The sequence below is a fragment of the Vipera ursinii genome (assembly GCF_947247035.1).
Source record: "Vipera ursinii genome assembly, chromosome: 3".
In the NCBI taxonomy this organism is placed as follows: Eukaryota; Metazoa; Chordata; class Lepidosauria; order Squamata; family Viperidae; genus Vipera; species Vipera ursinii.
In genome coordinates this window covers 165,767,835-165,778,446 of record NC_139516.1, presented here as the reverse complement: position 1 = coordinate 165,778,446, position 10,612 = coordinate 165,767,835, and the positions used below count along the sequence as shown (strand labels likewise).

Sequence of the window (10,612 nt, the reverse complement as noted above, 5' to 3'; positions counted from 1 at the left end):
TCATTACTCTTCTACAACTTTGTCAAATAAGGGTTGTTACATTGCACAGCATATAATGGCAATTTGGGGGAGTTCAGTCTATCCTTGTTAGGGACCAGTCAGCAAGTTCTATACAGAAATCACATTACCTTTCAGGAATTTGAATCTTTTAAGAAAGTCTGGTCCAACGAAGGAGTCGCAAAGGTAGAGAAGAAGACCACTAAAAAACACCCCTTCGCAGTTTACATTAACTGAATGTGGCCGTGAGCTTACATAGCAAAGAGCTACCTATACCAGAAATGGGAACAGATACATACATTTAAGTCCTCTGTCTTTAAAATGTTCCTGTCTCAACATGAATATAAATAGCTCATCAAATTTGCTTTAAGGATCAATCGTAAATTCCAAACATGTTCACGTTTAGAATGCAGATTATCATCTTAACAAATAACAACTGTTTCCAAAATGCACAAGTCAGTTTAAGAAAACTGGAGCAAAAATTGTTTAAACAGTAGAAATAGATGGGAAGAATCTACAATATGCCTAAGAGCATTAGATTGTTTATCCAAACATTTTAAAAAGAGAGAGTAAAATATCCTGGCAAATGGTTCTCAACATTCAAAATATTGATAAAGCAGTTAAAAAGAATACTATCGGTGCTTCAGCTTTACCAATAAAAGATAAAAGTCTCAAGATTGGAATTGCCTTGCCACATTTCATTCCTTTCAAAGAGAAGCCTTTATTTTTGTACTGAGTTGTAAAATACGAAGTTTCTGTGTACATACCTGAGGCCCAATATTCAAATAGCAATCAACAGTTAAGACAGGGTTTTTAAAGTTGTAGATGGCCTTTGGGAAAAGCTTGTATGTGGCATATTGAAGGAACTTCTCTAAAAGGAACTGAGCTGGAGCTGCCAACAGGGTGTGCTCACTGTCTGGAGCACAAACATACTGAAGAGGTATTAGTGGAGTCAAACTTTCTGAAACCTAGACAGGAAAATAACACATCCATGTGAAATATACTAAGTACTGTATATTTTGGAAGCTCAGGTGGCAACTAGCATTCAATTATCAGTTTAAAATGTTGAGCAGAGTGGAAAAAATAAGAAAAAAAAATGGGAGCCAAGCTTAAACAGGTTTTGGCATACTATCCCTCTGTGGACCTTCTCTTCTGGGAAGTGGTTGCATATGCTAAATAAGTACATAAATCTGGAAGTGGTACCCAGCAACAGCAACAACACAGATCAGTGATGCTGGACAGCCAGCACTTCCTATACAGGAAGAGAGCCAGTTTGGTCTATTGGTGAAGGTACCAGGCTAGAAACCAGAAGGGTATGAGTTCTAGTTTCACCTTAGGCATGAAAAAAAAATTAAAAAATCAATAAAATGGGGAAATAAATAAACAAGATGGGGAGGGGGGAACCAGTAAGAAAGACTTAAAATAATTCTGTAACAGGCACTCATATTTTTACAGGGACTGTGTAATAATGGCAAGCCTAAATAAGCAAACAAATAAACAATCCCCCTTAGAAAGAGTTTTAGTATGAGTGCCCAAAACATTTCATATCTGAAACATTTCAGATTCACAGTAAATTATTCCTAACATTTTCAGCTATGAACTTAAAACACTCGTGTCAAAATCAAAACAGGCCTCGTTAAACATGAAACGCTTCTAAAATAATGAGAGAGCTATAGATTGCAGCAACCTCTTTTAAACTCAAACTATTTCAAATTCAAAATGTTTTACAACCCCAAAGGTTTTTTGTGAGTTTTCATTATTTACTTTTAAAAAGCAACCTTTATCCTAGGCCTGATTCCTGAACTGCACTACAGCTTCTTAGAAGTATTCTTTGAAATCACCCAGGTAGCAAACAGCACATCTGCCAGCTGCAGAAGTAAAAATATCTATCAGGTATGGTTAGATTTGACTTCTTGTTTATGGATCCAATGATTAGCCTATTTGATAGCAATTTGAATAGCTGAATGATTATCAGGAAAGAAATTGAAGGCCATGTGAGTAGAAAAAGACGAGCACAGAGCACAATTGCTAAACAGACTTCCTGTATAAAGCTAAAATATTTCACGATATATGTAAAGCAAATAGATGGAAAAAGACTAATAAGACTGCATCACATGGAGAAATCAGTAAGTACAGAAATATACTGTAATCAATTAATAAGTAAAGCAATGGCTTGAAATGGAAGGACACCAGAGACTATTAATTCTTTCCCTCCTTTTCATCTAATAGGATCTGGTCCTATCAACTAAGATTATAAACTTTACAGAAGAGCCCATTAGGGGTGGTGGGGTGGAATCTAGTGCCAATTGCACCGTTCTGGATAATCCAGTGAACAAGTTTAAACAATAGTGAGATGATCAGGACATGAACCAGCTGCTTTGTCATTGGAGAGGGGCGATATATAAATCTAATAAATAAAATAAATTTGGACACCTATACAAAGTCAAGTGGGACTGATGCCATTTGGGCATCAAAGGAGATGCTTGAGGCACACGCATGTTGATGACTTAGAGCAGGACACAATGCAAAGTAACACATTTCCAGGACTTTCCCACCAGAGAGTTGGTGCCAATAGCTATGTAGGGATGGGGAAGAAAAAGTTGCTGGGTACTCTCACTCATCTGATTTCCTGCCTTTCTCCAGAGATCTTTCCACAAGAAAATTCCCCTATTCTGGAAATGTGTAGATTCTGGATTGCTGGACTAATTTTCTTTTGTTTTTCTAGAACCCTATCAAGTGGCTAGACACAAATGTAAGGAAAATGTTGAGGACACCCAGTTCTTTATTAGGGAGGTTTTACCAAACAAATGTTTGTGAGTTGAACCAAGACCATTAAGAGTATTAAAAGTATCCATCAATAGATGCTTAAGTACTAAAAGGACTAGTACATTTTTTATGATTTCTTATTTTAATAATGTATCTTAATGACTAGAAAAGGAAGGTAGGTTACTCCTTTTGTTAAAGAGGCCATGAATAACAATAATAATAATTTATTTATTTATTTATTAGTTGAATTTATATACCGCCCTATTCCCGAAGGACTCAGGGCGGTTCACAGGGCAGTTAAAACAGTACAAAAAGAGAATAAAATGGAATTAAATTAGTACAAGCCCACAATTCATAATAACAATAAAATTAAAATTTTAAAATTAATATGATTTAATATGATTTAATAAAATACTTTAAAATTTAAAATCCCTCAGTCCAGGCCAGACAATTCGAACAACCAGGTTTTTAAGTCCCGGCGAAACGAGCGAAGGTCAGGGGCACTCCGAAGCTCCATCGGCAGTTCGTTCCAAAGGGCGGGTGCACTCACAGAGAACGCCCTCCCCCTGGGAATCACCCACCGGCAATCTCTAACTGGCGGAACCCTAAGGAGGCCCTCCCTGTGGGCGCGCACAGGACGATGGGACGCTGATGCTGGTAGCAGGTGCTCCCTAAGGTAATCCGGACCCATGCCATTTAGGGCTTTATAGATCATCACCAGCACCTTGAATCTCACCCGGAGGGCAACTGGAAGCCAATGCAGCTCGCGGAGAAGAGGTGTTACATGAGAGTATCGGGACACTCCCATTACTACTCGCATGGCTGCATTCTGCACCAGCTGAAGCCTCCGAGTGGTCCTCAAGGGCAGCCCCATGTAGAGAGCATTGCAGTAGTCTAACCGGGAGGTCATGAGCACATGAGTGACTGTACGCAGGGCATCCAGGTCCAGATAGGGCCGCAACTGGCGCACCAGGCGAACCTGGGCAAAAGCCCCCCTGGTCACGGCTCCTATATGATCTTCTAAACTGAGCTGTGAATCCAGGAGGACGCCCAAGTTACGAGCCCTATCAACGGGGGGTAACACCTCACCCCCCATCATTAAAGATGGAGAAGAGTGATTCGCTCGAGATGCCGATACACACAGCCACTCAGTCTTGGCAGGATTGAGTCGAAGCCTGTTTCTCCCCATCCAAACCCGAACCGCCTCCAGGCAACGGGACATCATGTCGAGGGCATCACTGAGTTGGTTCGGGGTGGAAAGAAAAAGTTGGGTATCATCAGCATACTGATGATATCCCACCCAGAAACCACAAATGATCTCACCCAGCGGCTTCATATAGATGTTGAACAGGAGGGGAAAGAGGACTGACCCCTGAGGAACTCCACAAACAAGAGGCCTCGGGGTGGACCTCTGCCCTCCTGACAACACCGACTGCGAACAGCCTAGGAGGTAGGAGAACCACCGTAAAACAGTGCCCCCACTCCCAACACCCTGAGACGTCGCAGCAGGATACCATGGTCGATGGTATCAAAAGCCGCTGAGAGATCTAAAAGGACTAGGACAGAGGAACAACCCCTGTCCCGAGCCTGCCAGAGATCATTCAAATTACATTAAGTTTGTATGTCATCTGACTCCCAATGACTCGCCAATCAATTGCAAATTAATCAGATCAACCAGAGCTTACCGTGACCCACTGCCAAGCACTGAACGTACCCTTGGACCACTACCCCTGAAAGATCAATGATTTGTCCCTTGGAAACTTTCCCCATATCTATGACTTCATGAGGAAATGGAAGTAGGGAAAAGAGAAGGGTATATAAAAAAGCATTTTCTTTTTCCACTCACCATGATTTTAGGTTTAATATCAAAGTCTTTTTGACCGCCAACCTGGATATGTTTCTTCATAAGACTGAAGTTGTTAAAACAACAGATAAGCAAGCCACTGCTGTTTGTTCTCAGATTAAAATCTACATCTTCACAGAAATACCTAAGCAAAGGAACATAGATTTACATGTGGTTATATGTAACCTGATGCTCTCCGAATATGTTGATACTACAATTCCTAGAATTTTTCTCTGATATTAGATATGTTCATTGAGACTTCATAGAGCTGAAATCCTAGCTGGAAATCATAGGCTTAGGAAACTAAATAGAACTTCGAGCTTAGAATTCTACAATACAAAGTAACAAAGAAAGACTGTAAATGTACAAATGTTTTACTGTTAGTGCTCCATATAATTTACACATTAAGATACAGTCACTTGCTCAAAGGCAAGTACATTGCCTCCCAAATAAAACACTTAAAACAATGCTAACACAATGTGTTACTTCTTCCTACCAGATTATAGCCCCTGGGAAGACAAGTGAATTTCCTATGTCAAAATTCTGAATCCTGGACAGTAAATGTGCTCCAAATTAGAAAATGAATGCAAATATTCATGGAGAAAGTGTTTGGTTACAAGACAATTTTCTCCCATGCTTGAGTTCTGTTCCGCACAATGTCCCAATAGTAAGCTGCTGAAGAGGTAAGGTATCAATTATACCAGGCAGAAAAATTATTTTGCCTCCTCTCACCCCTCACCCCTTACTAATATTCATGCAATCTGATGAAATAAAATGCTGGTGAAAATCACATGGATGAAATATGATGTTCTTGCATCTGAGTCTGCTACAAAGTGCTCAAGAAGAATGGAGGCAAACCTGCCCTTCATTGTGCAATCCTCTTTCCAGCAGACATCGACCTCCAACTTTACCATGTTTCAAATAACTATCAAGGGAAAACGTTATGTAGGAACTTCTCTTATTGACCTTTTTCAAAAGAGAAAATGTAGGCAGGCAAGGACAAGGAGAGAAAAAAACATGAAGACATCCAAGTTAGCACCATATTTGACTTGCATACTTTTACCCACCTGTTCAGATCATATTGCACATTTTGGGTGAGGTCTATGTTGAGCAGTATAAAATCATGGATGTGGCATCTGGAAAAGGGGACTTTGGGTGCTCTAGAATTCAATTTGCTGTTCCATTTCTGGATGCCCACTATTGCATAATGGATAATTTTGGGTGTGGCTTCAATATGCTGTAGAACACTCTTTAGAGATACATTTTTACTGGTTGATCCTTGATCCATACACTGACTACTGAAAGGCAAAAAGCCAAAACATGTGATTATATTACATCACAGTGATATCTACAACACATAAGTAAAGATAATGTACTTAGGAAATAAACATGTAAAATTTGGTACAACAAATGCAGCAATCTCCCTGGATCACAAGAACTAGACTTAAGCTGCCATTCTATGGGCTTTCAGTCTTTTAAGCTAATCAAGAAGCAGCTATTTTTGTGAAGATACTAATACTGGGTGTCTTGTGGGACTTCCAGATGGCACCATTTTCACTCCCCAGTATCTCTCAATTGTTTTCAAGCAGATTGTGTGATTGTCTCCTTCAAGATTTCAGCATGTAGAAAATAGACAAGGAACATCAATGTTTTATAGCTGATCAAAAAAAGAATGCAAAAAATTATCATGTCCTCAATGTATCATTCCAACCTTTTCCATTTTGGAAGAACAAAATTCTCTTACACCCTCTACTTCCTGGAAAAGGGAAACAAAACCAATTGCTTGAAGCAGCCTCCAATCCATATTTTCAATTCACTGTGTGAGCTTTCAGTCACCTGCAATTGTGACTTCATTCCTGTAGAATGAAGCTGCATGATACCCAGGGCTTTTTTTCTCATAGAATGCTCAGAACGGTGTTCCGGCACCTTTAAAAAAAAAAAAGCTTTTGCACAAGCTGTGCTGCTATTGGCTTAAGCCTATTGCAGACTTTGCTCTTTTATGATTCATGGACTTCAATTCCCAGAATTCCTGAGTCACCTATGCTATTGGCTTTTGGAAGCCAATAGGAATTGCTGCTGAGCTTGCCAAAAGACCCGGCAGGCAAATGTTGCAGCGAAGGCAGGAACATTGTACTCCTCCCTGCTCCCCAACTACACCATCTCAGCTAGGTAAGATATTATTTGCAAATAGGATATCCAAGTATGACTCAAGGAAATTTTCCCTGCATGGAGGGAGTAGAGGTTTGTTTCACTTTGTTTTACTTTTCAAATTGCTGTAGGGAAGAAATGATGATTAGAAAAAGGCAGGAAGTTATTTTTATTAGGAAGAATACATTTATCCCATGCTAGATCTTTGGGAGCTTAGTACCACCAGCACAGAACATTTGCTTTTCTGAAACTTAATTCAAATTCAATTCCTGATAGGGGCATTTGGAAAAAAAATATTTATTAAATTTATATTCTGACTATCTCACCAGGATGACTCTGAAGGCTTGCAACTTCTGTTTGTAGTTATCCAGGTTTCTGCACACTGAGATAATCGGCCATTGTACAAATACAGAGCCTGTCATGCTTTTATATTTATATGGAATTACCTGAAATTTTTGGAATGTGTAAAAAATTTGAACCAGCCCAGAATTATTTATTTATTTATTTTTGGGACTTATATGCCGCCCTATCTCCCGAAGGACTCAGGGTGGCTAACAACAATAAAAACAACAATACAAAAGTTAAAAGAAATTAAATAAACAGCCCCAATAAATAAGTTAAACTAAACAATTAAAAATTAAAAAAACATTTAAAAAAACCCTGTCATCAGTCCAGGTCAGCCTGATGAAAACTCATTTCCCATTGTTTGTGTATATAGAAAGTAAACCCTGAAATAGATTTGGAAAGAGCAAGGACTTTGATTAAATAGAAATGTTTCTAAGCACAGAACTGTTGAGTTAATTTGCAGCTGTTTCTGCTGTTTTCTTTTTATGTGCTTATGATTTTACATCACATTTTAAAATCAGACAAATTGAATAGGAATAAGACTGTGACTGAAAGAATACTAATTCTGAAATATAGTAAATATCTTTAACAAGGAACGTTAAATTTAGCTTTAGTGTAATTTGCTTGTTTACTGTAGCTAAAACTGGAAATTATATTTCTAAAGCATTAGTTTGGATCATTGGAAAGAAAAAAGATTTAATATTTATGATTCAAAAATATAAATATGTGAGAAACATGTTTTTAAAGACCTTTGCAGCTTGTTCTCATATATACCCTGCCACAAAGGAATAACTAAAATTATGAAATTTAGAATCTACCAAGCTTCCCTCCCATGGACAGAAGACAATCCATGGGAAATGTGAATCTGTAATCCATAGCTTTAGCACCAATAATAAATCTAATTATGCTATGCATAATTTAAGTTAGCCAAACCCTGGAGCAGTGGTAGCAATCTTCTATCACAATGGCAAGCCCTTTAAGATTATATATTGTTAATCATATAAGTTCTATAACTGGATGGAGTCACTGAAGCAGTAGGCGTGAGCTTAAATGGAGCCCAGAAGATGGCAGAGGACAGGAAAGCCTGGAGGAACATTGTCCATAGGGTCGCGATGGGTCGGACACGACTTCGCAACTAACAACAACAACAACAATCATATAAGTGAAGAAATGAGGAAAACTGTGGTTAAAGAAATTGTTTGATCCAATAATAAAATTTCATTAATTGATGAATCAACCACAATAAGCAAAAAAAACTACCCTCATAGTATTTGTTCAATGCTGTATCGAAGGTATGGGAATGAATTCACCAGTAAATTTGTTTTTGGACTTGGTAGAACTTGAAAAAGTAACAGCAGAAGGAATATTTGATTCCTTACTCCAATGTCTTTACTCTTATGGGATGACAGAATTCATTATTTGAAAAAATATTTGATTTCTCTGGCATGCGATGGTACCGCTGTGATGATGGGATGTAAAAGTGGAGTGAAAAAATTGCTGTCAGGACGTTTTCCTTCTATTATAGTTTAGCATTGTGCTAATCACAGACTAGAATTATCAGTAGGTGATGCTGCCAAGGAAACTTCAGGAATAAATAGATTCTAATCATTTATTGATAAACTGTATGTACCATGCTTCACCAAAGAATAGCAGAGAGTTGCATTCATGTGCAGAATTACTGGGGACTGAGCTGCTGAAAATTGGAAGAATTTTAAGATGATACCCGATGGGTGTCATCTAGTTTGCGTACAGTTTTGGCTGTATGGAATAATTTTGAATCCCTTGTGTATCATTTTGAACAAGTAATGCATGATCCTACAAAAGATAAAAATAATAAATGCACTTATGATGGCTTGAAAAGAAAAATAACATCTACAGAATTTTTATTGGACCTAGGATTGATGTGTGACGCTCTGCAAGAATTGTCAGATTTAAGTTTGGATCTACAGAACTGCAACATCGACTTGTATAAGGCAAATAAGAAAATAAAAATACTGGTACAGGTTTTTGAAGAAAGAAGACAGAATTTTGGGCCCTATTATAAATGTGCTGTTGCTGCTGTAAGTGATCTTCGCTTTCGTGGAGTTTTACTTCACAAAAGAGATTCAAAAAAGGATTTATACAAAACTGAGTCAATTGAAAAAAGATTACTTGATAGCAAAGACAATGAGTTGGCGTATTGGTCTCGCGTACTTGATCAAAAACATTGGCCTGAAGATGTTAATACTCAACTGACATTTGGAGAAGTGGAAATTAGAAATGTATCAATCAGACTGCAATGAAATGAAAGAGAAATGATTCGTGGATTACGTGAATACATTCTCGAAAAGACATATCCAGAAAAACTGTTGCATTTGATACGGACTCTGAATACCATTCCTATTTCTTCAAGTGAATGTGAACGTGGGTTTTCACAGATGAATCTAATTGCCACCCCAACAAGAGCTTCGTTAAAGACTAAGACAATTTCAGCACTTTTGTTCATCAAACTTGTCGGACCACCTCTGAGACTTTTTGATCATTCAAAGTACGTTGATCTGTGGTTACTCAGAGGACGACATTCAGCCATAGATACTAAGAGCAAGGAAAGGAGTCAAGAAGATTTGCCAGACGAGAATTGGACAAAAGTTTGGAATTTTCTATGAACATTTGCCTTAAATACAATAAATTAAATGTATGTTAAGAATTAAATATATAATTGCTTAATTATATAAATATATAAATAAAATTATATAAATAAAAGATTAACAAGATGAGAGTTCCAGCACCTTTTTTTTTTAAGAAAAAAAGCCCTGATGATACCAAGCAATTATTCCATCTGAATTAAATATACCATTAGGAACAGTGAAAGTGGTATAAGATTGTGACATGAATTTTGCAACTAAGCACTTTGCCCAAATCTTCTAGCCATTGTTGTAAGTTACTGCATGTAGGGAAGCAATAAATAGCCTTTACAGTCAGACATTAGCAACAGGGTTCTTTGAGGGAGGGCAGTATTGGAGCATCCAAAATCTGCTCTCTCATACGACAACTCCATACAAAAAAAATTACATGCACTCTCTTTTAGGAGGTAGTAGGGTGTTCAAAAATTGAGGAAATGTATAGGGTTGTTGTAAATGGACAATGCAATAATGCTAATTTAAGACTACTGACTTTCAGAAGATAGAGATTCCATCAAATGCATCTAAACAGATGCCACAAAACACATCGCTAAACAATTACAATTAGAAAGAAAGAAAGAAAGAAAGAAAGAAAGAAAGAAAGAAAGAAAGAAAGAAAGAAAGAAAGAAAGAAAGAAAGAAAGAAAAAGAAGAACAACCAAGTCAAAGAAATCAGAGCACAACCTGTATTTGTTGTTACCTGTGTTTTCTATACAATTACATTTGGACTAGTCTGCCATGGTAGTAAATTTACAATGGGTGTATAAAGTACATAGAAAAGAGGTCAGTGAGTATTGACACTGAACTATAGTTACAATTTGGACAGTTAACTAAGAATGAGAAATATAAAAGG

At 37.6% G+C, this 10,612-nt stretch overlaps 1 protein-coding gene across 1 annotated transcript in view; it reads right to left on the bottom strand.

Annotated features, from left to right (window-relative positions):
- The window catches only part of GREB1L (GREB1 like retinoic acid receptor coactivator), a 164,788-nt gene that overhangs the window by 5,473 nt on the left and 148,703 nt on the right, over positions 1-10,612 (bottom strand). Inside the window, exons 29-32 of the mRNA XM_083359371.1 lie at positions 5,674-5,901; positions 4,610-4,751; positions 765-965; positions 129-267 (exon numbers count right to left, since the gene is read on the bottom strand). Coding sequence (XP_083215497.1) covers positions 129-267; positions 765-965; positions 4,610-4,751; positions 5,674-5,901 — 710 coding nt within the window. The remainder of the gene's footprint in view (positions 1-128; positions 268-764; positions 966-4,609; positions 4,752-5,673; positions 5,902-10,612) is intronic.